At 40.0% G+C, this 24880-nt stretch overlaps 1 protein-coding gene across 3 annotated transcripts in view; it reads left to right on the top strand.

Moving 5' to 3' along the window:
- LOC132094858 (rap guanine nucleotide exchange factor 4-like) overlaps window positions 1–24880 on the top strand; it is a 94692-nt gene that overhangs the window by 61952 nt on the left and 7860 nt on the right. For all 3 annotated transcript variants that reach the window (XM_059499489.1, XM_059499491.1, XM_059499490.1), the window contains 16 exons: window positions 233–354; window positions 1429–1612; window positions 1853–1937; window positions 2595–2655; window positions 2821–2897; window positions 3118–3264; window positions 10898–10995; window positions 11105–11190; window positions 11395–11473; window positions 11643–11793; window positions 11918–12006; window positions 20003–20033; window positions 20125–20203; window positions 20461–20607; window positions 22193–22290; window positions 22414–22539. In XM_059499489.1, coding sequence (XP_059355472.1) covers window positions 233–354; window positions 1429–1612; window positions 1853–1937; window positions 2595–2655; window positions 2821–2897; window positions 3118–3264; window positions 10898–10995; window positions 11105–11190; window positions 11395–11473; window positions 11643–11793; window positions 11918–12006; window positions 20003–20033; window positions 20125–20203; window positions 20461–20607; window positions 22193–22290; window positions 22414–22539 — 1660 coding nt within the window. The remainder of the gene's footprint in view (window positions 1–232; window positions 355–1428; window positions 1613–1852; window positions 1938–2594; window positions 2656–2820; window positions 2898–3117; window positions 3265–10897; window positions 10996–11104; window positions 11191–11394; window positions 11474–11642; window positions 11794–11917; window positions 12007–20002; window positions 20034–20124; window positions 20204–20460; window positions 20608–22192; window positions 22291–22413; window positions 22540–24880) is intronic.

The following is a 24880-nucleotide window of genomic DNA, read 5'->3' on the forward strand; positions in this document are numbered from 1 at the left end:
AGTAACTGTAATTTAATTACACATTTTCTCAGTAACTGTAACAGATTACAGTTACTTTTATTTTGTAATTAATTACGTAATTCCATTACATGTAACTAGTTACACCTGAACACTGTCTATAAGTCATTAAAGACAACTCTCTCTCTCTCTCTCTCTCTCTCTCTCTCTCTCTCGGTGTGTGTGTGTGTGTGTGTGTGTGTGTGTGTGTGTGTGTGTTTGTGTGTGTGTGTAGGCAGTGCTGTATAGGCTTGGAGCTCGTTGATTGGCTGATGCAGCACACTTCCTGTGTTCACTCTCGTGTTCAGGCTGTAGGGATGTGGCAGGTGCTGCTGGAGGAGGACATCCTAAACCACGGTGAGTGTGTCATCTCATACACTATCACCCAGAAGTGAAAGAAATTAAATTTTTTTTTAAAAATCACAGTTAACCAACTGTTTTCAGCATTAATCATCATAAGAAATTCTTCTTGAGCAGCGAATCAGCAAATTAGATTGATTTCTGAAGGATCATGTGACACTGAACGCTCACTCAGGGACTTATTTAGTAAGATTTTACCAGAAAAGATGTTAGAATTTTTAGCATATGTTAATTAAAAAATCTAATAATTTTAAATTCCATATTTTTGTGTTTGTTTGGTTTTTATTTTGTGTTTATGTTACTTGTAATATTGTATTTTTTGCCATTAAGCTGCCTTACTTGCTGAGGGGCAATAAAAATAAATATCTACTAACTTATGTGACACTGAAGACTGGAGTAAAGATGCTTCAAATTCAGCTTTGACGTCGAAAAAATAAATTGTAACATATATTCAAATAGAAATTGGAATAGTATTTCACAATATTACTGTTTTCACATATTTTATGAAATAAATGCAGCTTTGCTTGAGCATAAGAGACTTCAAAAACATAATCCTACCAACCCCAAACTAGTGTGCATGCAGCTCTGTCATTGAGCAGGCAGTAAATCATAGCATTTTTCAACCAATTCTGAACTTAAAACAATATTGAACTGAACTGAATAAAGACATCATTGCCTAAAGCTGCATTACAGCTGAAATGTAAGTATTTTTTATATCAGCGAACATGAACACTGTTATTTTCCTGTTTATTAAAATGGTATTGTATAAAGCACTATATAAATAAATGTGATTGGATTAAGATCTTAATTAAGATCTACAATGTAGATGATCATTATCCTTACACTTTTAAAAAATTTCCTTTCACAAGATACAATTTTGTACCTTATTTGCCTCAAAGGGTACATATAAGCAAATTAAAGGTACATATTAGTACCTTTTAGAAAGGTACAGTCCCAGAGAGAACGTTTGTATATTTTGTATTTTTTCAGCGAGTGTAAACTGAGCCACACATGAGTTTCTGTGTTATATGGTTGGTCTGTTTTACCGGTTTGTTCTGTGTTTGGCTGCAGTGGACCAGGAGCTGAGTTTTCAAGATAAGTATCTGTTTTATCGCTTCCTGGAGGATGAGACCGAGGACGCACCCCTCCCCACTGAGGAGGAGAAGAAAGAGAGCGATGAAGAACTACAGGACACCCTCCTGCTCCTCTCTCAGATCGGACCTGACGCCCATCTGCGAATGATCCTGAGTAAACAGTACGTTCTTCCTGTTAATATGAGTCAGTACGTTCCTCAGAGGACTCTGGCTTATTAAGAGAAGATCTGTATCTGTTTCTGCTCCTGTGTGGCTGCTTTCCTAACTTTCGTCTGAGAGTCTTTAAAGGCAGATTAGACTTTTATATGTATGCTGTAACTGAAGGAGAGACCTTCTGAAGCCTTTTAAAATGTCAGAATAAGTTTCAAAGCCATCTCTGTGCTCCCTGCTCTTCTCTGCAGGCCTGGCCAGAGGACAGTAGATGACCTGGAGATCATTTATGAGGAGCTGCTGCATATTAAAGCCTTATCACATCTCTCCACCACTGTAAGTGCACATTATATGAAGTTAGAGGGAATTTTTTTGGTGTACACACATTTCAGTAAATATATGAAAAATCCTGTTGTATATTGTGAAGGCCACAGCCATGGCCAGTTTAAGAGCGGTAACCTCTTGCACTTATAGTTTATGCTGTTTTTCTTTAGGATTAGTTTATATACATTTTTCATACACATGTTGCAAACATTTATTTAGTTACAAATTTCTCACAGGACACGTAGTTCATTTCACATACATTGTACTTTATTTAGTTGACCATACAGAAGTATATTTTTGGGAGCGTGCACCATTAGTTACTGTTTGTTTATTTGAACTTTGTTTTTGGGCCCAAACCTTTATTTTTATTTTGTTATCATGATTATTAGGAAATCCTTATTTTTGAATTTCCCTTATGACTCCTCTTGCTTAACTACTTGGTCCCTGACACACACACACACACACACACACACACACAGAGACAGACAGTTTTTACTCTTTGGGGTGAACGATTGCATTAATGCATGAATTGCAAGCTGAGCCTTAATGCATGTGCATTATTAAAAATATAATTTGCTTTCAAATGAAGGCAATTTTCCTTTTTGATTTTAACACGGTGACATGTTTCATCACTAGTATAGAGTCTGTTGTATTGTGTTTTCTCCTCAGGTGAAGAGGGAACTCGCTGCTGTTCTGATATTTGAGTCCCATGCCGAAGCAGGCACAGTGTGTAAGTGTCAAAATCATTACACCACACAAATAAAGTCAAGCCATTCAGGACTAACCAGTTTTAAATGAGTGGTGTGAGTTTAGAGCTTAGATTATTTGTCTAATATGTGTCTGTGACCTGCATCAGATGCGTTCGCTGTTCATTATCGATCTCTTCTGCTCCTAGTGTTTAATCAAGGGGAGGAGGGCACGTCATGGTACATCATCCTGAAGGGCTCTGTTAACGTGGTGATCTATGGAAAGGTCAGACTTGTAATTCCCCACTAATGCTTCACATTCAACAGACTAATTAAGTGTTTAATATGTTCTGAATGATGCAGACCAGCTAATCGCTCTCAAGCCAATTATAGTGCATGCAGACTGTGCCAGGAAAAGTGTGTGTGCAAATTTAATTACAGCTGGAAGATGTTTTCATAAGTGTCTGTGGCCTTTGCTGGTTTGTCTGGGTCACGTCTCGCTGCAGGGTGTAGTGTGCACACTACATGAGGGAGATGACTTCGGAAAGCTGGCTCTGGTGAATGACGCACCTCGGGCAGCGTCTATCGTCCTGAGAGAGGACAAGTGCCACTTCCTGAGAGTGGATAAAGAAGACTTCAACAGAGTCCTCAGGGTCAGCGCGCATTATTCACAACAAAACAAATGCACTACAACGAGAAAAGGTCTTTGTTATATACTCTACACTGTAAAAGTGCTAATCTATATGTTTTGATTTGTTGATGTAATATTTAAATAATAATATAACAATTAAAAAAAAACAATAAAAGTTGATTTAGTGATGTTAAATAGTACTTTGAACTAAATAAAAAATAAAAGAAAGATTTAAATGCTATTATAGTATATATATATATATATATATATATATTGATATTTAACTTTAACTTTTATATTTTCATTATTTTATTTTGAATGAAAATTGTAACAATTAAAAAAAATTGATTTTTTATTATAATTATTTATTATTATTAATAATTATTATTATTAGTTTATTAGTGTTTTTATGTTTTTATTTAGCTTTAGTTTATTTGATTTACATTCTATTGTTAGTTTACAAAATGTCAGTGCTTCAAATTATTTGGTTTCAGGTCGTTGGCCAAATCAACATTTCTAATTGTTGCTCATCTAATATTTATATTTTATTTCAACTTTCTTTACCGGGTTTAGTTAACAATAATAGCAATAACAAATACCATTGTTATTTTAGTATCAGTTTTTGAACACTTTTATATGTTCTGTGTTCACATTTTATAGTTTTAATAATTCTGTTGTGCTTTGTCATTTTAATTAGTTTTTTTTTTGTTATTATTAATCTTTTTTAGCTTTAAAGGTGCCATATGTCATGTCTGGCAAAAAAATCAAGTCATACTCCACATTCCATACCAGATGGGGGCAGTGTGCCTCAATAAAGTGAATTGGTCTACTCTAGAGTAACAAACGAGAAACGGCATAGTCTCTATGCTCCGCCCCTACCTTCACAACAGCCCTACAGCCATAGCCGAAGCCTATAAGAGAACGTTTTGCCTCCAGAGGAACGTTGGGTGATGTCAAGTGATTTTGAAACATGATATCTTCAAGCTGCTCCCCTTCACCTTTACCAGTGAATATGTTCATATTAATTTTGTTCATATTACATTGAGTTATATATACAGTACACATTATTTGAATTAAATTAATTTGACAGACAGCATTCTGTCAACATCAGACAGCTGATGTTGACCAAGCTAGCGCCAACCAACGTAACCAAAGCTGCCAACTCTCAAGCATTCACCGTGAGACACACGCAATTGACTCTTTTCACACGCTTTCACGCCACACATCAATTTTCTCACGCACAGAAAAACCACGAAGCAAAGAGGACATGGAGACCAACAGACTAGACAGAGCAGGTTAGTTATAATATAAAAAAATATCAGATTCTGTCAATTTTATTACGCAATTCAAACAATACCGTTTTGGCACTTGTAAATGTTACACGGCAGATCCCTAGCGCACGTGAACCGATCATCTCTACTATAGTAACAAATGCAGCTATGGTTAGCCATCGCTAACATTAGCACGTTTATCGAACAGCCTTCGATACATTTCTATGTTTTAACTTCCCGAAAAAAATATGCAAACATATAAAACAAACTTCTAGCGAAATACTAACAGCATCTTACTTACCAATCCAAAAGAAATGTTGCAAGTTCGGAGTCGAACCTCATTTCTTTCAAGTCCATCAGTTGTCTCCAGCGATTGAAAGCAGTGCCGATGTTTACTCTGGCTCGGCTCCTTTTCTTATCGGATTTGATTTGTGATTCCGAGCGCGGTTGTTTCCCTTTAGCGGGTGGTGGTGGTAGGGGTCTCTTGCCAAGGGCTTCAGCCATCCTTCCGCTCTCTTCCCTGAACTGAAATGAAGTAGTGGGCTGTACTTTCCACACGATTGACATCAGGTTCAAGTACGCCCACAAGCCGTGCGAGTTATTCGTGTATTGCAGGTTGGCTGGTGGTTATGTTGCCCGCATACCGCCTCCCATGGCCGAAACTGGTATTATGACACCTGTCGGGCCGTGGCTAATAATGCTAATGCTAATTAAGGTTGATATCTCTGCAGCACTATAATTTGACATTTTTTTAATGACATCATCGCCCTTATTTCTTCTCATTCTTTTGATGCATGTAGGTAATTTTTAGGATATTTTTACCTCAATTTTTACATATGGCACCTTTAAAGTGCTTCAACCTGAAATAAGTTATCTTTTTTCATATTTTATTTATTTATTTTCCAAGTTACAAAAATGGTTTTGGTTGCACTTGGTTTCACAGTATCTGTACTGTACTTACATAGCTAAGAAAGTACTGGGTAATATAAGGTAACTGCATGGGTTCAGGTTAGGTTCAGGGTTAGTACCTAGTTATTGTAATTACTACTAATACAACAAGTACATGCAGAACTGTTAACTTAAACTTTTAATTTGAAAAATAAAAAAAATGATAGACCTTGAAATGCAGGCACGTGCACACATAGACATGAAAGGGGGCTTGAGCACCTGCCCTTTTTATTCCTGGAGAGAAAGTGCCCTTTTTTCTGGGATGCTTTTTTTTATTTTTGAAAAATAATATATATTTCTGTTTGCACACAGCTTCCCTGTCAAACAAATATATTTATTGAAATATAGTATCTAAATATCAGGTCAGGAGTTCTGAAGCGCTCCCTCTCCCGAATGTATTGCTTCCGCTAAAGAAAATAGTCCGCTCCGTCTCTACGGTTAGAATCCTGTGAGTCCATAGCAACGCTCTGTTTTTCATGGCAACGGTCTGTTATACTCCGCACAGCGGTCTGTTGGTTATAACAGACTGCATTCTACATTAGAATTCAACCAAGCCATGTAATAAAATAAGTTAATAAAATAAGCATATATCACCACCAGGTGATATGCTTTAGTTATTTTGTTTATCCTATTTACCTGCATTTCCCTGTCAATTAGATGCAAATGTGCGCATTTTAACTACATACAGAACGTCCCAAGTTATTGACTTACATCAAGAGTCTTTCCCCCTGAAATTTAGAAATCTAAATTGGTGAATTTAGAAGAAATCTACAGATGCAAACAGATGGAGGATACACTCTAAAAAATGTAGTAAATCTGAGTAACTGCATCTGGTACATTAATAAATTAATATTAATGAATGTTGTTTTAAATTAATAAAACAACAATGACAAACCGTGGTTCACTGCAAAACTCAGACAGCTCCGTCAGGCCAAAGAAGATGCTTACGTGAAGGGGGACAATGTCTTGTATAAACAGGCTAAATACACACTGGAAAAGGAGATCAAAGTGGCAAAGAGGAATTATTCTGAAAAAATAAGGACTCAGTTCACTTCGAACGACTCCGCATCAGTGTGGAAAAGCCTAAAGAAGATCACCAATTACAAGACACCACCCCCCAGCACTGTGGAAAATCAACGACTGGCAGACGATCTGAACGAGTTTTACTGCAGGTTTGAAAGAACACCAATCACCTGCCCTGAACACCTCCCCACACAACCATTCACACCAATAACAACTCCTGCAACCAACCCTGAATGCCTCTCCAAACAAACATTCACAGCTCCTGCAACCAACCCTGAATGCCTCTCCACACAACCGTTCACACCATTAACAGCTCCTGCAACCCATCCTGATCACCTCTCCAATCAACCGCTCTCACCATTCACAACTCCTGCAACCAACCCTGAATGCCTCTCCAAACAACTGTTCACACCACTCACAACTCCTGCAACCCACCCTGAACACCTCTCCAATCAACCGCTCTCACCACTCACAACTCCTGCATCCCCCCTCTCCCCCACACCTGCAATACAGATCAGCGAGGATGCAGTGCGCCAGGTCTTCAGGAAGCAGAAAAGGAAAAAAGCACCAGGCCCAGATTGCGTTACACCAGCCTGTCTGAAATCCTGTGCTGACCAGCTGGCCCCCATCTTCACACAGATCTTCAACAGATCGCTGGAGCTGTGCGAAGTCCCTTCATGCTTTAAACGCTCCACCATCATCCCCATCCCAAAGAAATCCAAAATTACAGGACTAAATGACTACAGGCCTGTGGCTCTAACGTCTGTAGTCATGAAGTCATTTGAAAAACTGGTGCTGGCCCACCTGAAAGACATCACTGGACCCTTGCTAGATCCTCTTCAGTTTGCCTACAGAGCAAACAGGTCTGTGGACGATGCAGTAAACATCGGACTGCATTATGTTCTGCAACACCTAGACAGACCGGGGACCTATGTGAGGATCCTGTTTGTGGACTTCAGCTCTGCCTTCAACACGATCATCCCAAACCTCCTCTTGCCCAAACTAACTCAGCTCTCCGTGCCCACCTCCATCTGTCAGTGGATCAACAGCTTCCTGACAGACAGGCAGCAGCTAGTGAGGCTGGGAAAATACACATCCAGCACCCGTACAATCAGCACCGGAGCTCCCCAGGGCTGCGTTCTCTCCCCACTGCTCTTCTCCCTGTACACTAATGACTGCACATCTAAGGACCCCTCTGTCAAGCTCCTGAAGTTTGCAGATGACACCACACTCATCGGCCTCATTCAGGACGGTGACGAGTCTGCTTACAGACAGGAGGTTAAAGAGCTGGCTGTCTGGTGCAGTCTCAACAACCTGGAGCTTAACACGCTCAAAACAGTGGAGATGATCGTGGACTTCAGGAGAAACCCCCCTGCACTCCCCCCACTCACCATCATGAACAGCACTGTGACTGCAGTGGAGTCATTCAGGTTCCTGGGCACCACTATCTCTCAGGACCTGAAGTGGGACATTCACATTGACTCCATTGTGAAAAAGGCCCAGCAGAGGTTGTACTTCCTTCGCCAGCTGAGGAAGTTTAACCTGCCACAGGATCTGCCGAAACAGTTCTACTCCACCATCATCGAATCCATCCTCTGCACTTCAGTAACTGTCTGGTTCAGCTCAGCTTCTAAATCTGACCTCAGAAGACTACAGAGGGTAGTCCGGACTGCTGAGTTTGTGAGTTTGTGAAGTTGAGCGAATTATCGGTACAACCCTCCCATCTATTCAAGAACTGTACTTATCCAGAGTGAGCAAAAGGGCTGTTAAAATCACTCTGGACCCCTCACATCCAGCACACTCCCTCTTTGAACTGTTTCCATCTAGTCGACGCTACAGAGCACTGAGCACCAGAACGACCAGACACAGGAACAGTTTCTTCCCTCAGGCAATCCATCTTATGAACAGCTGATAATAACTGTGGGACACACTACACTATTTATATTTATATACACTACACTTTTTATCCAACACACATACTTAGCGTACACGTAAATCTTTTGCACATAATATACATGTACATACATGGAACACACTATACTACTTATATTTATATTTATATACACATACACTTATTTATCCAAACACACATACTTAGCGTACAGTTACAATTTTTCCACATAATATACATGTACATACATAAATGCTCATTTTAATATACCTGCCATACATTGTCAATTTGTATATTGTCAATCCTTACCCACCTATTTGTATTTTTTTGTATTTTTTATTCCTTATTGTGTTTTTTGTTCTGTCGCTGTTATGTTGCACTGCGGAGCTCTGTCACGAAAACAAATTCCTCGTATGTGTGAACATACCTGGCAATAAAGCTCATTCTGATTCTGATTCTGATTCTGAATAAAACTGAGTAGAAATAAGTTAACATTAAACTTTAAAAATAACAATATTTATAAATTAACTATTTAAGTAACTTAACTTTTTTTATTTCCTCGAAACCTTTATAAAATAGTATTCCATACCACCACAAATACATACATGACATTGGCTTTTATTGAATTTTTACTCAATTATTTTGGTAAGTTTAATTTTAAAGTGTTATGTATTCTGATAACACCAAAATAATTAAAACGTTGTAGTGCATTGTGCAAAAATAAACAAATGATTAGTAAAACACGCCCCTCTGTTTGATGCAGTTATTTGTGCCATCTGAAATTTCCTTCAATAATGATCATTTTTATCAAGCTTGTATGTTTATGTTCACTTATTTCACATTACTGGCAATGAAAATTACCTATTAATTGTCATTTAAGTTAAATTACTGAACTTAAATACGAGCTTGAAAAAAAAAGCTCATAAGAAAATTTCAGATGGCACTTAGAGGCTTTTGCATCTGAACTCTTCATATATACTTGAAACTAGCAGCATAGAAAATGTGTTCAAAACATGCACATTGTGGAATGGTTTCCTTTGCTGCTCTATAAACCTAGTGAATACTAAGGAGACCATGGTTTCTGTGAACTGATCTTTTGAAAATGAAACAATTGCGTGAGTTTGAGGAAGATAAAATTCATTAACTTTTTAAATTATTTTTTTTTTTTAAAAGGAAGTCAGAGTCGCGTTAATATATATATATATATATACTTTTTTGTTTAAAAAAAAAAAAATAATTATGAGAAGTGCCCTTTATTTCACTTCAGCCCCTGCCCCTCAAAATGTCTGTGCACGTCCCTGTTGAAATGGGTTAGTTGAAAGTCAAGGAAAAGCAAAAAAAAAGTGTGCAGCAGACATGTGAACTCCAATACTGTTTAAACCATAGACTGTAGTTTAAACGCATCCCAGAATGCAACTCACAAAGTGAGTGTCCACAGAATCTAGATAACGAAGAAGCTCAAAAACAGTGTACTGTTGCTAGTGTACTGTTTGCTAATGTGCTGTTGGTGTAATTACTATTTACTCATCGTCTAACAGTTTTCTCTGGCTGCATTGGTGTTGTGTTTGTATGTATAATGGGTCGTCCATCAGCAGCACAGGAGAATCTCTCTCCCAGCGCTCGGACAATAGAGAGCTGAGCTGTGTAAGCAGAAGCTCAGTCTGATAGTGAGGGTGTGTGTGGCTCTTAGTGTGTCTTTGGCACACACACAAACAGGATGCCTACTATCTAAACTACTATCAGATTTAGTGAGATTTTACATTCTTGGGTCATTTATTGCATAGTTACAGCATGATGCAACTGGACAATCTGAAAACAATCTGTATTCACTATCAGTTAGGATTTATGAAGACTGAAACAGATATAAATAGTCTTTAAATGCAGTCTTTAATATGGCATCATTTCTGGGGAAACTAGCTGTCACACGTTTTCCTTATTTGTTCAAGTAGATTCTATTTTTATTTATTTTTTACAGTCAGTTCCTATTTAAACCTTAAAGTCTTGAACACAAACAACTGAACATTATTATTCAAGAAAAAAAGATACAATAGCTGCATACTGTATGTTGGTGCAATGGCAACTTGTCTCCGTCTTCTCTATGAAAAAAATAGTAATTAAATGTATTATGTCGTATTATTAATCGAAAGGTTTGAACAAATCTCAAGTCTAATATTTAAAAGTAAAGTTTCACATTAGTAAGTGAGGCATTTAGACAAAATAGGTTGGGAACCTGTCTCCCTCTACTGGTAATGATGCTGAAATGACACTACAGAAAACATTACAGAAGTGACATTGTGGAAAACATTTGATCATTCATAAATCAGCTGTATGATCTGAGCTCATCAGTGCTGTTATAGTGAGTTTATTGCTTATTGCTGCTAAACTACTGACATCAGAAACCTCGTGTCCTGAACACTATCACATATCATCTGTTATGATTTGTTTCCTGTGTCAACCTAACCAGTCGTTTAGATCGTATCACTTGATTAGGCTGAATTTATTTCTTATTCATTCTATTTCAGGATGTGGAAGCAAACACGGTCCGTCTGAAGGAACATGAGGAGGATGTGTTAGTTTTGGAGAAAACTAACAACAGGGGCTCCACTTCCTCTCCTCTCAAGTACATTTCCGTTCTTCTGTCATTTTTGACATTGGGAATTTAGGAATACTATGGAGTAACTGTAAACTGCTTTATATATTAACAACCTCAAACTACGCCTGTTCTGCAGGTACACTGTGATGTCCGGGACTCCGGAGAAGATTCTGGAACATCTTCTGGAGACAACAAAACTCGACTCCCAGTTCACAGAGTCAGGTACTTTGAATTAAAAAAAAAAAATATCAAAATGGGCAACTCTAAAAATATACATTACACAGAGCATACATTAAACATACATTTACATGCATTTACAGAAGAAGTCAGTAAACAGAATTAGTTTAAAATCACTTTACCATGATTCATGTTGAAAATTATAACCAACCACCTTTAACTAACTTTTCTTTTTCTCTGTCTCTGTAGATCCTGCTCTGGATGACTTCTTGCTTATGCACTGTGTTTTTGTCCCGAACAGTCAGCTGTGTCCTCTACTCATGGCTCAATATCCTTTACAGCTGTACTGACTGATTGTTTAAATATATAACTGTCTATAAGTCTCTGTAGTTCATTAGCTTGGTAAAAACGGTCAATGTGCCATAGCTGTGTCCTTTATGAATATTGTTTTATTCAACAAATGAGAAGTTTCATTAAAGTCCTTAGCGCTCGTTCACCTATCACTCTCAGTCGTCTCAGGGCAGTGAACCGGAGCGGATGGATTACTCTCTCAATAACAAGCGCAGGGTGATTTGTCTGGTTTTACAGTGGGCCGCCATCAACACAGACCATCTGCAGGAGGAGGACACCTCTTTCCATTTCCTCCAGGTCAGCAGCTCTGATCTGCTCTGCTGTGTTAGCTGATTCAAGTTAACCAGTTCACAAAGCTGTCCGTTCATTTTGTAGAGACTTTCTTGTGTTATTGTTAGTCTGAGCGTGTTGTTTGTTGCAGGAGTTTTATGAGACAGTGTTTGAAGATTCCAGACTCATTCCAGCTCTTAAAGACCAGCTGCCTGAATTAGAGAAGATCATCAAGCAGAAGTAAGAGCACAGTCTTACAAACCTGTTTAGCCTGACATATGAAATAATAGTCAGAAACATCTATTTTTTTTTCATCTTTTTTTTGATATAACAATTTATTGAACCTTAAAATCTGGGTATCATATTTGATAAATCAGGCTTTTATTGCTCATATAGTATAATATGAGGCTCATACTAGGTGAAACCACCTCAGTTTTATTCAGAGGTCCTGAGAGCAAAATATACTATTTGGTATGCTATTTGGTGCAAATGCTGATTCAAATGACCAAAAAGAAAAAATAAATTCCGATAGTTTGTAATGTAAATCTATAGATAGATAGATAGATAGATAGATAGATAGATAGATCCCTAACACGGCGATGGGGACGGAGTTGGAGTTGATATGTGATGTCATTAACCTGCCTCTGTATCGGAAAGGGACCTATTTGGGGGGATTCAGCTTTTTGCATGGCAGGCGGAGGCGGAGGTCTCTATGGTCGATTGCCAGACCCTATCGCCTAGCTGGAAAAGACGGGGGTCTGACCAATGGATGTCTGCGAAGAATTTGTGCCTCTGCACTGCATGCTGGAGATGGATGTATGCTGAGTCGCCAGAGAGAACACCAGGGACGAACTGCTGAACATTCGTCAGAACGCACCACAAGATATTTTTCCGGATTTCAATTATTCAGACGTTTTACTGAACGTTGTTATAGGAGGAGCAGTGGCGCTTATCAAACGCTTCAGGACGCGCAGACGGGGGAATCGAGCAGGAGCGCTCGTCAGACTCAGGAAGCGCGGATTTCGAACGCCGTTGCCTAGCATCCATCTGGCAAATCTCCGCTCTCTACCCAACAAAACGGACGAACTGCTTCTGCTCTCTCGGACAAATAAGGATTTCTCTCACTCTGCTGCTCTGTGTTTCACGGAAACCTGGCTGAATGATGCCATACCGGACAGCGCGCTCCATCTGACGGACTTTTAGCTGTTTAGAGCGGATCGCGGCGCAGAATCAATGGGGAAATCGCGCGGTGGCGGGACATGCTTTTACATCAATGAACGGTGGTGTACAGATGTAACAGTGTTAAAGAAGATGTGCTGTCCAGATCTAGAAATTATGTTTGTCAACAGCAAGCCGTTCTATTCGCCGCTGGAGTTTCACTCGTTCATTCTGGTGAGTGTTTCTCACCAGAATGAAGCGCTCTTCTCAAACATGAGAGATTAACTCTTTCTGCATTACAAATAAAGACAAAATAATAACAAGGCGGCAGAGCGAACTTCTCACGTAGTCCTTCTCTTAAATCAGTATGTTTTTAAGTATTGTTTTTAGATTATAGGTGATTCCATAGGCTCTCACTCGCGCACCTGCGCGGTTTAAAACACCAAATAGTTCTGCTATGACAAGAGCAAAGAGTCTCTCTCTTGCTCCACCCATGCACGATAATATCGTGTATCGTCGATCTCACGGTCTGACGATATGACGATTTGAAAAATGACCATATCGTCCTACACTAGCTGGAACCTCCGAAGGCTCCTTCGTCCAGCGAAAGAGTGGGGGCTGGAAACCAAGTATGCATTGAAATGGTGTAAGGTTGGTGGTGGATTGCCTGAGGGAATTTTGGGCATACTTGACCCAGGGGAGGAAGCAGTTCCAGCAGTGCCGATCATCTGAGCAGTACGACCGAATGGAGCGTCCAAACTTTTGGATCTTTTGCTCAGTCTGGCCATTTGTCTTGGATGGTATCTGGAAGATAGGATGACTGTAACTCTTAGGAGCTGAAGGAATGTCTTCCAAACATACGAAATGAACTGAGGACCCCAGTCTGAGACAATATCCTCTGGTAAGCTGTAATTTCGGAACACATGGTGAAAGAGACTCTGCGGTCTTAAGGGCGGTGGGAAGGCTTTTTAGGGGTAGCAACTTGCATGCTTTTGAGAAACTGTCCAAGAGCACACACGTGTGGCCTTCCAAATTTGGTTGCATGGTTGACGGGGGTTTAGGCATTTTGCATCTCTTATGTACTGTTGGTTCTTGTGGTCTGTTATGATGGTGAATTGGAAAGAGGCTCCCTCCAGCCAGTGACACCATTACTCCAGGGCTTACTTGATTGCCAGCAATTACCGGGTTCCTATATCATAGTTTTGCTCTACAGGGGTCAGCTTCCGGGAGAAGTATGCGCAAGGATGGAGTCGGGGAGTCTCACCATGGTACTGTGACAGCATGGCCCCAATTCCGGTGGCCGAGGTGTCCACCTTGACTACAAAGGAGACTTAAGGATCCAGGTGACGAAGGATGGGGACCATGCTGAATGCTTCCTTAAGGTGGAGGAAACCTTCATGAGATCCGAGGTTCCAGGACAGAGACTTGGGCTTGCCGCATTACATGGAGGTGAGAGGCACTTTGAGCTGACTGAACTGGTGAATGAATGGTCTATAAAAGTTGGCAAATCCTAGGAAACGCTGGAGTGCCTTCACTGACTGTGGAAGAAGCCATTGCTGAATGAAGTTACCTTCCCCTGGTATATCTGGATGCCTTTGGGGCTACCCAAGGAACTGTACCGTGTAGCAATGTAATTCACATTTCTCCAACTCCAGATATAGGTGGTGTTCTCTGAGCCACTGAAGGACCTGCGTAACATGGTGGCAATGCTTGGCAAGGTTTAGGGAGTATATGAGGATGTCATCGATATAGACAATCACAAAATGATGGGGGAACTCCTGGAACACCTCATTCATGAAGCATTGGAAGACAAATGGCGAGCTGGATAGGTCATACGGCATGACCCAATATTCGTAGTGGCCTGAGGGTGTGATGAATGCTGTCTTCCACTCATCGCCCACCCGTATCCTGATGAGGTTATATGCCTCCATCCTTTCTGCCCACGAAGAAGATGCTTGAGGCAGCAGGAGATGTGGATGAAACATTGCTGGAGAGCCTCCTTGATGTAATTCTCCATTGCCCTGTGCTCTGGGATGGACAAGGGGGTAAACTCTACTCTTGGGGAATTTAGCTCCAGGCAGCAGGTTGATAGCACAGTCCCATTGCCGGTGCGGTGGAAGGCGGGTGGCTGTCTGCTTACTGAACACATCCTGAAACTCCTGGTAGTCAGATGGGATCTTAAAATTCACTAGAGGCTCAGGGCTTTTGATGAGGGTGGAACATGCTTGAATCTGTGAAGATTTCTTGAGCGGCTTGGGGACCAGAGATGTATAGTAACGAAGTAGAACTACTTCACTACTGTACTTAAGTACTAAAAGGCGGTATCTGTACTTTACTAGAGTATTATTTTTTCTCCTACTTCCACTTTTACTTCAGTACATATTTTCGATGACTTTAATAATGAGTTTTACTCCGATATTTTTTTTATGTGCTACATCGTTACTCGTTACAATTATAAAAATGTTACGAATCATTCCATTACAAACAGAACTGTAGATGGCAGGTTTGATGAAGCTGGCACATAATTGAGCGAATCAAGCGATTGAGAAGACTGCGCGTGCTGACTGAACTGCTGTGAAGAGAGAGATGAACACCGAGCCGAGCCAGATAATGACTCGTTCACGAGTCAAGAACCGGTTGCATCGGTTTTCGGATCACCAGTAGTTCTTTCTGACAGTTCGATTCAATAAACCAGTTGAAGAAAACAGTTCACCGGTTCTTTTGCGCTCGACGTAATGGCGTCATTGGCGTTGACTGCAAGCCTTCGGTTTACCTGGTAGGGTTGTGACGTTCGCGAACGAACCGATTCTTTTGAACGGCTAGTAAACATGAACGATGGGAGCCGAGTCGCGGCTGGAGGGGAGCCGTTCTTTCTGTCGTTCTTTTTTCCTATGCGTATTTCACAGATGACCACACATGAGCTCCTCCGCGAGACAGAAAAGTTATAGGGGGAGGGGCGCAGGCCAACCCTTTATAGCGTGATGATATTAGTTATTAGTTGTGCATGTTCATTGCAGCCCACTTTGTTATTGTTCATTGACTTGAAGGGGCTGATGTCCTATTTGCAAAGTTTACAGTAGTAATAGTAGGCTATGTAGTATGTAGACATTTCCATTTTATTTATTCTAATTTTATCTACTTTAAATATTTTTTGTTTTCTATCAAAATGTTCTTGTGTGATAACAATGTTCTTGTGTGGAAGTGTTTGTAGTAAAAGCTGTTTTGCACAGAAATTCATTGCAGCCGGCTTTGTTTTTGATGTTTATTTGAGTAGGTATTGTATGAATAACATAAGTCAACGTAGCTTTACACACACACTTTGTACTAAAGGTAAATCCAAAATAGTGACGTCACTGTCTAAGCAGAGGGATTTGTGCAACCCTATGGAATATAGTCCACACATGACAAACGAGGTAATAATCAATATTTCAGAATAATTAAAACTCAGATATTGGTGTGTGATATCTGAGTTTTAATGATTTGACTACAAATCTCACCTCATCATTCCTCCCAGTGATTATTTCCAGGATAAACTGAGATGCCCCCAAGCTGGCTTCTTAAAACTGACTAAATATTTAAAAAGAGCCAAAAGAGCCGTTCTTTTGAACAGCTCTTTGAAAGGATGGATCACGAAGATCGGATCCCCTCAAAGAGCCATAAATCCCATTACTATTACCTGGGCTCATAAAATTAGAACAGAATCAGTTCAGAATCAATCACCAAAAGAATCAGTTCGGTTCAGACACTCTGTGTGTCGGTTTGCTTTCACTCTGAATCACACATGCGCAGTATCATCAGCTCCTCGGTTCTCGAATCGGACACATCTGACAGAAACAGTTCTTGACCACTGATCTATAATATACAGTAAGTTATATATATAGATCAGTGTTCTTGACTCGTGAACGAGTCAGTCTGTTGTTCGTTATCTGGCTCGGCTCGGTGTTCATCTTCAGTTCTCTCTTCACATCAGTTCAGTCAGTGTACTGTTTGAGTAAATGAATTACTCCGGGATATTGGTTTGTTTGAACTCAGAGGGAGTGTCAGCCACATTAAAAAAGTTAACAGCTTAAGTCATTTGTGGATTAATGCGTATTGGAGAACCGTTTAAAACGATTCAGTTCGATTTGGTGAACTGGTTCAAGAAGATCCGGTTACATCAAATGATTCGTTCGCGAACCGGATATCACAAACTGCTTTGTTTTGAACTCTCTCACAACAGACACGGAAGAGAAGACAGTGCTGAATAAAGTCGTAGTTTTTGCTTTTTTCGGACCAAAATGTATTTTCGATGCTTCAAAAAATTCTAACTGACCCTCTGATGTCACATGGACTACTTTGATAATGTTTTTCTTACCTTTCTGGACATGGACAGTAGACCGTACACACAGCTTCAATGGAGGGACTGAGAGCTCTCGGACTAAATCTAAAATATCTTAAACTGTGTTCCAAAAATCTTACGGGTTTGAAACAACATGAGGGTAAGTTATTAATGACATAATTTTGCAAATTGGGCGAACTAACCCTTTAATCTGTTTTTGTTTACAAAAAGTTACAGTCAAAGGAATTGTGATTGTCCTTTAGGTTAATCATTTGAAATAGTAAAAACAATATGTTAAAACTTTTGACTACTTTCTTTAATAACTACATAACACAATACTTGTACTTTTACTTTCAGTACTTGAGTAGTAAATTTTCAAATAGACTACTTGCAATACTTAAGTACAAAAAATGTTGAATACTTTAGTACTTCTACTTAAGTGTGGTGCTTAAAGAGCACTTCAACTTCTACTCAAGTCATTTTTTTGATAGAGCACTTGTACTTTTACTCAAGTCTGGGTCTCTAGTACTTTATACATCTCTGTTGGGGACTCAGGATAGACGGTCCTGCAAACAGGTCTTGCTCCAGCGAGTGATTTCACAAGGATCCCATTTTACTTCTGGAGAATGTTGGTTGAGCCAGGGGTATCCCCGGATGATATTTACTGTGGGTCCTTCCAGTACCAGAAGTTTCCTTTTGCAGGCACCCATCTCTCATCCTTAGAGGGGTAGCTAGATACTTAACCCTTCTACGGCCATGCACTTTCCTTGAAACGTCTCAGGAGGGCTTGAGATTAGAAGTTCCCAGAGGAGCCCGAGTCAACAAGGGTGGAGGCTGAAACAAAGGATTCTGGGGTAAGTAGTTGCACTGGAAGAAGGGACATTGTGGAAATATCTGGCTCTAGTTGAATCATACTCATCGCTGGGCGTCTCATGGGGCAAGTGTGATGAAGTGATCTGGAGAGGCACAGTACAGCCACAGGCCATTGGTGAGGCGGCGAGTGCTCCGTGCGGGACAATCGAGTGGAGTCCATTTGCATGGGTTCTGGTACTGGAGGGCCGGAAACGGGTGAGGCTAGCTGGTGGGTGGTGTTGCGAAATGCAGGAGGCATGCTACATGAAGCTCTCCAGTCCCACGTTGTCGTCGTAGATTGCCCTCTGTGCGCGAAGGTGGGGATTGAGCCCAAGGCAAAAACACTCAGCAGCACGGCCTCATTCCATCCGCTGGTGGCAGCAAGAGTGCGGAACTCGTCAATTGATAATTCTCCCTGACGTAATTGCAAGAGCTGGTCTTGTTTGGACAACGTACAAGCAGCAACACCAAATACCTTCTTGAAATGGTTGGAGAAAGCTTCAAAGAAATTAATAATGACACTTTGGGCATTCCAGATAACTCTTGCCCACAGCAATTCTTTACCGCTTAATAGGGAGATGAGAAATGCTACCTTTGATCGCTCTGTGGTATAATTCTGTGGCTGCATCTTGATGAAGAGAGAGACTTGGAGCAGAAAGCTGCCACACCCAGCTACGATACCCATGTAGGAAGCAGGGATGGCCATGGGACATACAGAGGCAGACATACAGAGGCAGGTGTGGGGGCTGGTGTCATGATGAGGGTCGTACGGAGGTTATTGATCAGCATGTCTGCCCTTCGTGAGAGACAGGGGCTCCATGACATGCGTTACAGTCCTAGTCCAGTCTTCTGTCATGAACACATGTTATGAGACAGAGGTGGAGTTTCTCTCAAACAATGTTTTTTTTATTGAGGAGACTATGGAGTGAGCCAGGTGATGACAAGAGGTGAGTGAAGCATGAAGAGAAGGTTCTGAAGGCTTAGCTTGCAGTAACAGTTCTTTGCTTTCGTGCAGACATCACGTGGAGCAGTGGAGAATCGGAGCGGTGGAGAAACTGGGACGTCTGAGGTAAGGAAACACACAGGTAGGTCAATAGAAAGTTCAGCTAGGTTCAAGGTTGTGAACGGTAGACTGGGCAATGTGCATGAGAGTCGTGAGCACTGATATATGGAGATTTAATGAGCTGCGGCAGGTGCAGGGAATTAGAAAGGAGGTGATTGTGATCTTGTAAACGTTGATGTTGATAACTGTTTGATTGTGTTGACTGAGGTGACTGTGACTCTCTGACAGACACATGCATGTACTGTATGTATTAACTGTACATTTTCATTTATTCATTTAGCAGATGCTTTAATCCAAAGTGACTTTCAAAATGGGGGATACAGTACATTCATCTTAAAGAGGCAAATAGACACAGGAAGTACTCGTAATACCAGGTTTCAGGAATTGTTCAACAAGCTACACTGTGGATTACATTTTTTTTCTATATTCTCTTCTTTAGTGAAAGTCAAGATTCACATGCACAATTCATGGAAAATGTACAAAAAGTCTAATAAAAATGTGTAGAAAATATGCTTGACAGTTAAAACATATAATGTAAAGCAATACAATGAGGATTGGGGGATGAATAATTAAATGATCCTTAAAAAGCCTGATGTATCTTATTTAGTACTCACATTTTAACTCGATTATTATAAATAATCATGTATGGATAATCAAGTAAACATAAGTTGCTTCAGTCCATCTTTCGTCTTTTATTGTAAAAAACTGTGATCATATTGATAATGTAGAGGTCTCAGGAATGTGCCAATTTATACTACAGCAGTTTTTTTTTTAATCGGACTGATAATGTTAAGAGAAACCTTTTACTTAATCATAATCATAACACTCATAACATTTATTCACAGCTGTGATGATGGTCGTCCCTCTCAGAAAAAGGTGAGGGGGAAATAAAAACAATCAAAGTTTCTGTAGTATTCTATTTAGTGCTGAATAAGTGTCATGTGATAGTCTTTCTCCCTCATTTCAGCACAAAGTCCTGCTGCGTCAGTTCAGCACGGGGAATGACAGACTGCAGAAGAAACAGCCAATCAAAAGCACAGACGAGAGTGAGTCTGTATCTGCTCTCTGTTGTGACTGACTGAACACTAGTCTCTCCTGTGACTAATTTCACGTATGTGATAGATAGACAGGAAGAGTCACAAAAAGGAAGTTCAAAAGAGGTTAAGAATTTGGGACAAAGAATAGATGTGAATCAATGATGTGTATCTTTAATTGAAGTTAATAATGTTCTGTGATTAAAAACAACTGATTATTAATGTTTAATGTTAATGTTCTTTTCAAATGTATGTGTGTTGTGTTGAAGTCCTCTTTAAAGTGTACTGCAGTGATCATACCTACTCCACTATCCGAGTGCCTGTAGCTGCATCTGTCAGAGAGGTCATCACTGCAGTTACTGATAAACTGGGGTCAGGAGATGATCTTCTGCTCATCCACCTCAACTCAGCCGGAGGTGAAAACACACACACGCACTCACACACAGACACACACACACACACACACGCACACACACACACACACACACACACACACACACACACACACACACACACACACACACACACACACAAACACGCACTCACACACACACACTCTCACACACAAACACACACACACAAGCTATTTTTCCATTCTTATCATCGTATTGACAGCCATTTCCTCTGTTTTCATTGGCGTTTGATTAATTGTAGGGTGATTAATTCCATGTTTGCAGAGTGTGCTATTGGACTGACTCTTATCTCTTTGACCTCTGGCTCCGTCTTGCTGTGGCATTGTATTGTACTGTAGCATTTTGCTGAACTTTGCATTTTTTAACCCATTTAATTAAGACTTTATTACATTTTATATGCAATTCTGTTGACTGGTTTAAGTATACTAAATTGTAAAAATGCATTGAAAAACAGTTAAGTGCAATCCTGTTTTAAAAGGGTTTGCTGTTTAAAAAGAAGTTAAAAGTGTGATTCTGATTCTGGACGTTTCTGGGATTTTCTGCAACAACATTCAATAAAAGCTGATGTAAGAGGCTGTTGGTTGGATATCTTAGTTTTTGTTCTTTTGTAAACACATTAGGTCTCATAAACTAATAGTAAATATTAGATTTGTGCATTTTTGGAAGAATATGCAAGTGGAGCTAACAAGATATAATTTGTAATTTTTATTTTTATTTTTATGTATTCATCCTTACAGCATCCAAGATGTAGATTAATCTTTTCCTTAGATTTGAAGAAATTGGAAAATCACATCACTTGCTCACCAGTGTGTCCTCTGCAGTGAATGGGTGCCGTCAGAATAAGAGTCCAAAGAGCTGATAAAAACATCACAATTATCCACAAGCAATCCACACCACTCTAGTCCATCAGTTAACATTGTGTAAATGCTGCTTGTGTGTAAGAAACCAATTCATCACCGTTTTAACTTTACTTCTTCACTTCTGTCACTTCTGTCCAAAATACCCATACATAATCTATATTAACACTTCCTCAGTGAAAATGTACACCCCCTGTTTGACCTCACATCAAAATCAACAGATTTATATGTTTTGGACTGTTTGCTTTGTAATCTGTGCTTGATCTTTGCATATTTCTCTCCTGATTCAGATGAGACGTTTTCACCAGAGAAAGCAATATTATAAATACAGGATTCATATTTTAAAGTATCAACTTTTTGTTTTACAAGACATTAACTGATGGACTGGAGTGGAGTGGATTACTTGTGGATTATTGTGATGTTTTTATCCACTGTTTGGACTATCAATCTGACGGCACCCATTCACTGCAGAGCATCCATTGGTGAACAAGTGATGCAATGCTACATTTCTACAAATATGTTCCCATGAAGATGCAAATTAATCTACATCTTAAATTTTCAGCAAATTTTCATTTTTGGGTGAACTATTCCTTTTAACGTATTTAAATATTTAAATACTTAGCATAGTTATTTTTAATAAGTAACTTCACAGTTTAATCATTTGAGAAGCAGCTGATTACTGACATCTTTAAAAGCAGAATGACTGATGACTGTGTGTTTGTGTTTCTCAGATAAAGAGCTTCTAAAGCCATCAGATGTGTCCATCTTCTCATCACTGAGCATTAATGGTCGTCTGTTTGTCAGCCCAAGGGACCAGATCGACTCTTTGGTGTGTAAGAGCCCCCAGAGACCGCATTTATAACACACACCAGCTGTAAACACACAGGATCAAACGTACATTAGCTTACTGACTAGCTGATAAACTGATGAATCGATCGACTCGTTCATGCAGACTCCGCTGCCCGAGCAAGAAGGGCCGTCTGCAGGATCCATGTCCACCTTTGAGCTCATGAGCTCAAAAGATCTGGCTCATCAGATGACTCTCTACGACTGGGAGCTCTTCGGCTGTGTACATGAGGTACAAACATTTTTGACACGTTTTAAAATGACCTTTTCACCCCAAAATGAAAATCCTGTCATTGTTTATGCACCCTCATGTGGTGTAAAAGTAATCCAAATGAATAAAGCCGTTTAATCCGAGTCTGCAAAGACGTAATAGATTTGAAAGTGACGTGACTTTCAGCCAAGTATGGTGACCCATACTCAGAATTTGTGCTCTGCATTTAACCCATCCGAAGTGCACACACACAGAGCAGTGAACACACACACACACTGTGAACACACACCCGGAGCAGTGGGCAGCCATATATGCTGCGGCGCCCGGGGAGCAGTTGGGGGTTCGGTGCCTTGCTCAAGGGCACCTAAGTCGTGGTATTGAAGGTGGAGAGAGAACTGTACATGCACTCCCCCCACCTACAATTCCTGCCGGCCCGAGACTCAAACTCACAACCTTTCGATTGGGAGTCCAACTCTCTAACCATCAGGCCACGACTTCCCATTTGTTCATCATTTGAATGATGAACAAATTTCATTTCAACTTTTCATTTTCTTACATATAAACATGATCAGTGCTCATACAGTTGTGCTCATAAGTTTACATACCCCTTGCAGAATATGTAAATATGTTAATCGTTTGAACAAAATAAGAGAGCTCACGGAAATTGCATGTTATTTTTATTACTATTACTATTTCACATAATAGATGTTTATTTATACTCCATAAGAAAAAATAATAACGGAATTTATAAAAATGACCCTGTTCAAAAGTTGACATACCCTTGAATCTCAATACTGTGTGTCGTTTCACATCCACAACTGTTTTTCTGTTTTGTGATGGTTGTTCATGAGTCCTGCGTTGGTGCTGAACAGTTAAACTTCCTGCTGTTCTTCAGAAAAATCCTCTATTTCCTGCGCATTCTTTGGTTTTCCAGCATCTACTGCATATTTGTACCCTTTCCAACAGTGACTGTATGATTTTGAGATCCATATTTTCACAATGAGGACAACTGAGGGACTCATATGCAACTATTACAGAAGGTTCAAACTCTCACTGTTGAAAACCATGCAGCCGGCGGGGGGAAACTTTTGGAATTTGAAGATCAATGTAAATGTAACTTATTTTGTCTTCTGGGAAACATGGAACTATCTTCTGTAGCCTCTGAAGGGCAGTGCTGAATGATATGATATGATTATAAGGCATCTCCATTCTCTCAATTCTGTTCAAAAGTTTTCAACCCCTGGCTCTTAATGTGTGTTTTTTTTTTTCTTGGAGCATCAGTGAGCATTAGAACCTTCTGTAATATGCCGCGTTTCCACCGAAATTACCCGGAACATTTGCACCAGGAACTATTTTCCCCCCAGACCTGCTGCTTTCTGCGTTTCCACCGTGGTGTAAAGTACCGGTAAGATTAGGAAAATAGACTGGTGAATTAGGTCTGCGCGCGTTTCTCAATACTATAGTACGCTGATTTTGGACGTGCATCCTCGGTAGTTCAGACTTTGCGCATTCGTCTCGGGAGTGTGATGTCCGCAACGACGCAAATCTGGTAAATCTGCAAACAGCAGCGTACTTGATAACATCAGTCAGCTCGCCTTGGCTACTGCAATTTTCCTCACTGTACATTTACAATAAAACGAAATAATATATCAAATACCACTGCCTCCTTTCGTTTTCATTTAAACATAATAACAGCTGCAGAAATGTACGTAGTTCAGGGATATGTGCATATATACAGCCATTACAATGAAACGAAATATTATATAAATTTGCCTTTTTTATTTTCATTATTTTTATATTATATTACTTATAGATAAACTGAATACAGACCAAAGATAACCTGTTAGATTTACCCCGCAGCTGAATTATATTTTATGTTTAACCACTAAAGAGACATCAAAGCCAGCGGCACACATCAGAAGGTCTAGCCGAGGAAAGGCTGCTTCTCGGCGGATAGATGATCACTGAGCTCTCGCTGATCGAGTGGAACTCATCGTCTCTGAGATCGGCGAAACACATTTTTAAATAGGCGCTGTCTTTATAAATAAACCACAGATTTGAGTTTTAAACATCTACATTCTCGCCTGAAATACTTTTAAAATTACATTTCATGACACATTAACAGTAATATTTTGAAAATGATCCGAATAAATGGTGGTTGAACTCAACCAATGCTGCGTGAACTCAACCAATCAGGATGTTTAGCGCCCAAGCCCCGCCCCCGAAAGTTACAGAACTTTGAAAAAGTACCACCTCGCCAGCAGGGACTTTCTGAGGGGCATTTTTTTACCCGGAACTTTATTTAGTTCCTGGTTCCTGCGGTGGAAACACACCGAGTACCAGCCCAAAGTCCCTAGTTCCT

Source organism: Carassius carassius, chromosome 19 (assembly GCF_963082965.1).
Source record: "Carassius carassius chromosome 19, fCarCar2.1, whole genome shotgun sequence".
In the NCBI taxonomy this organism is placed as follows: domain Eukaryota; kingdom Metazoa; phylum Chordata; class Actinopteri; order Cypriniformes; family Cyprinidae; genus Carassius; species Carassius carassius.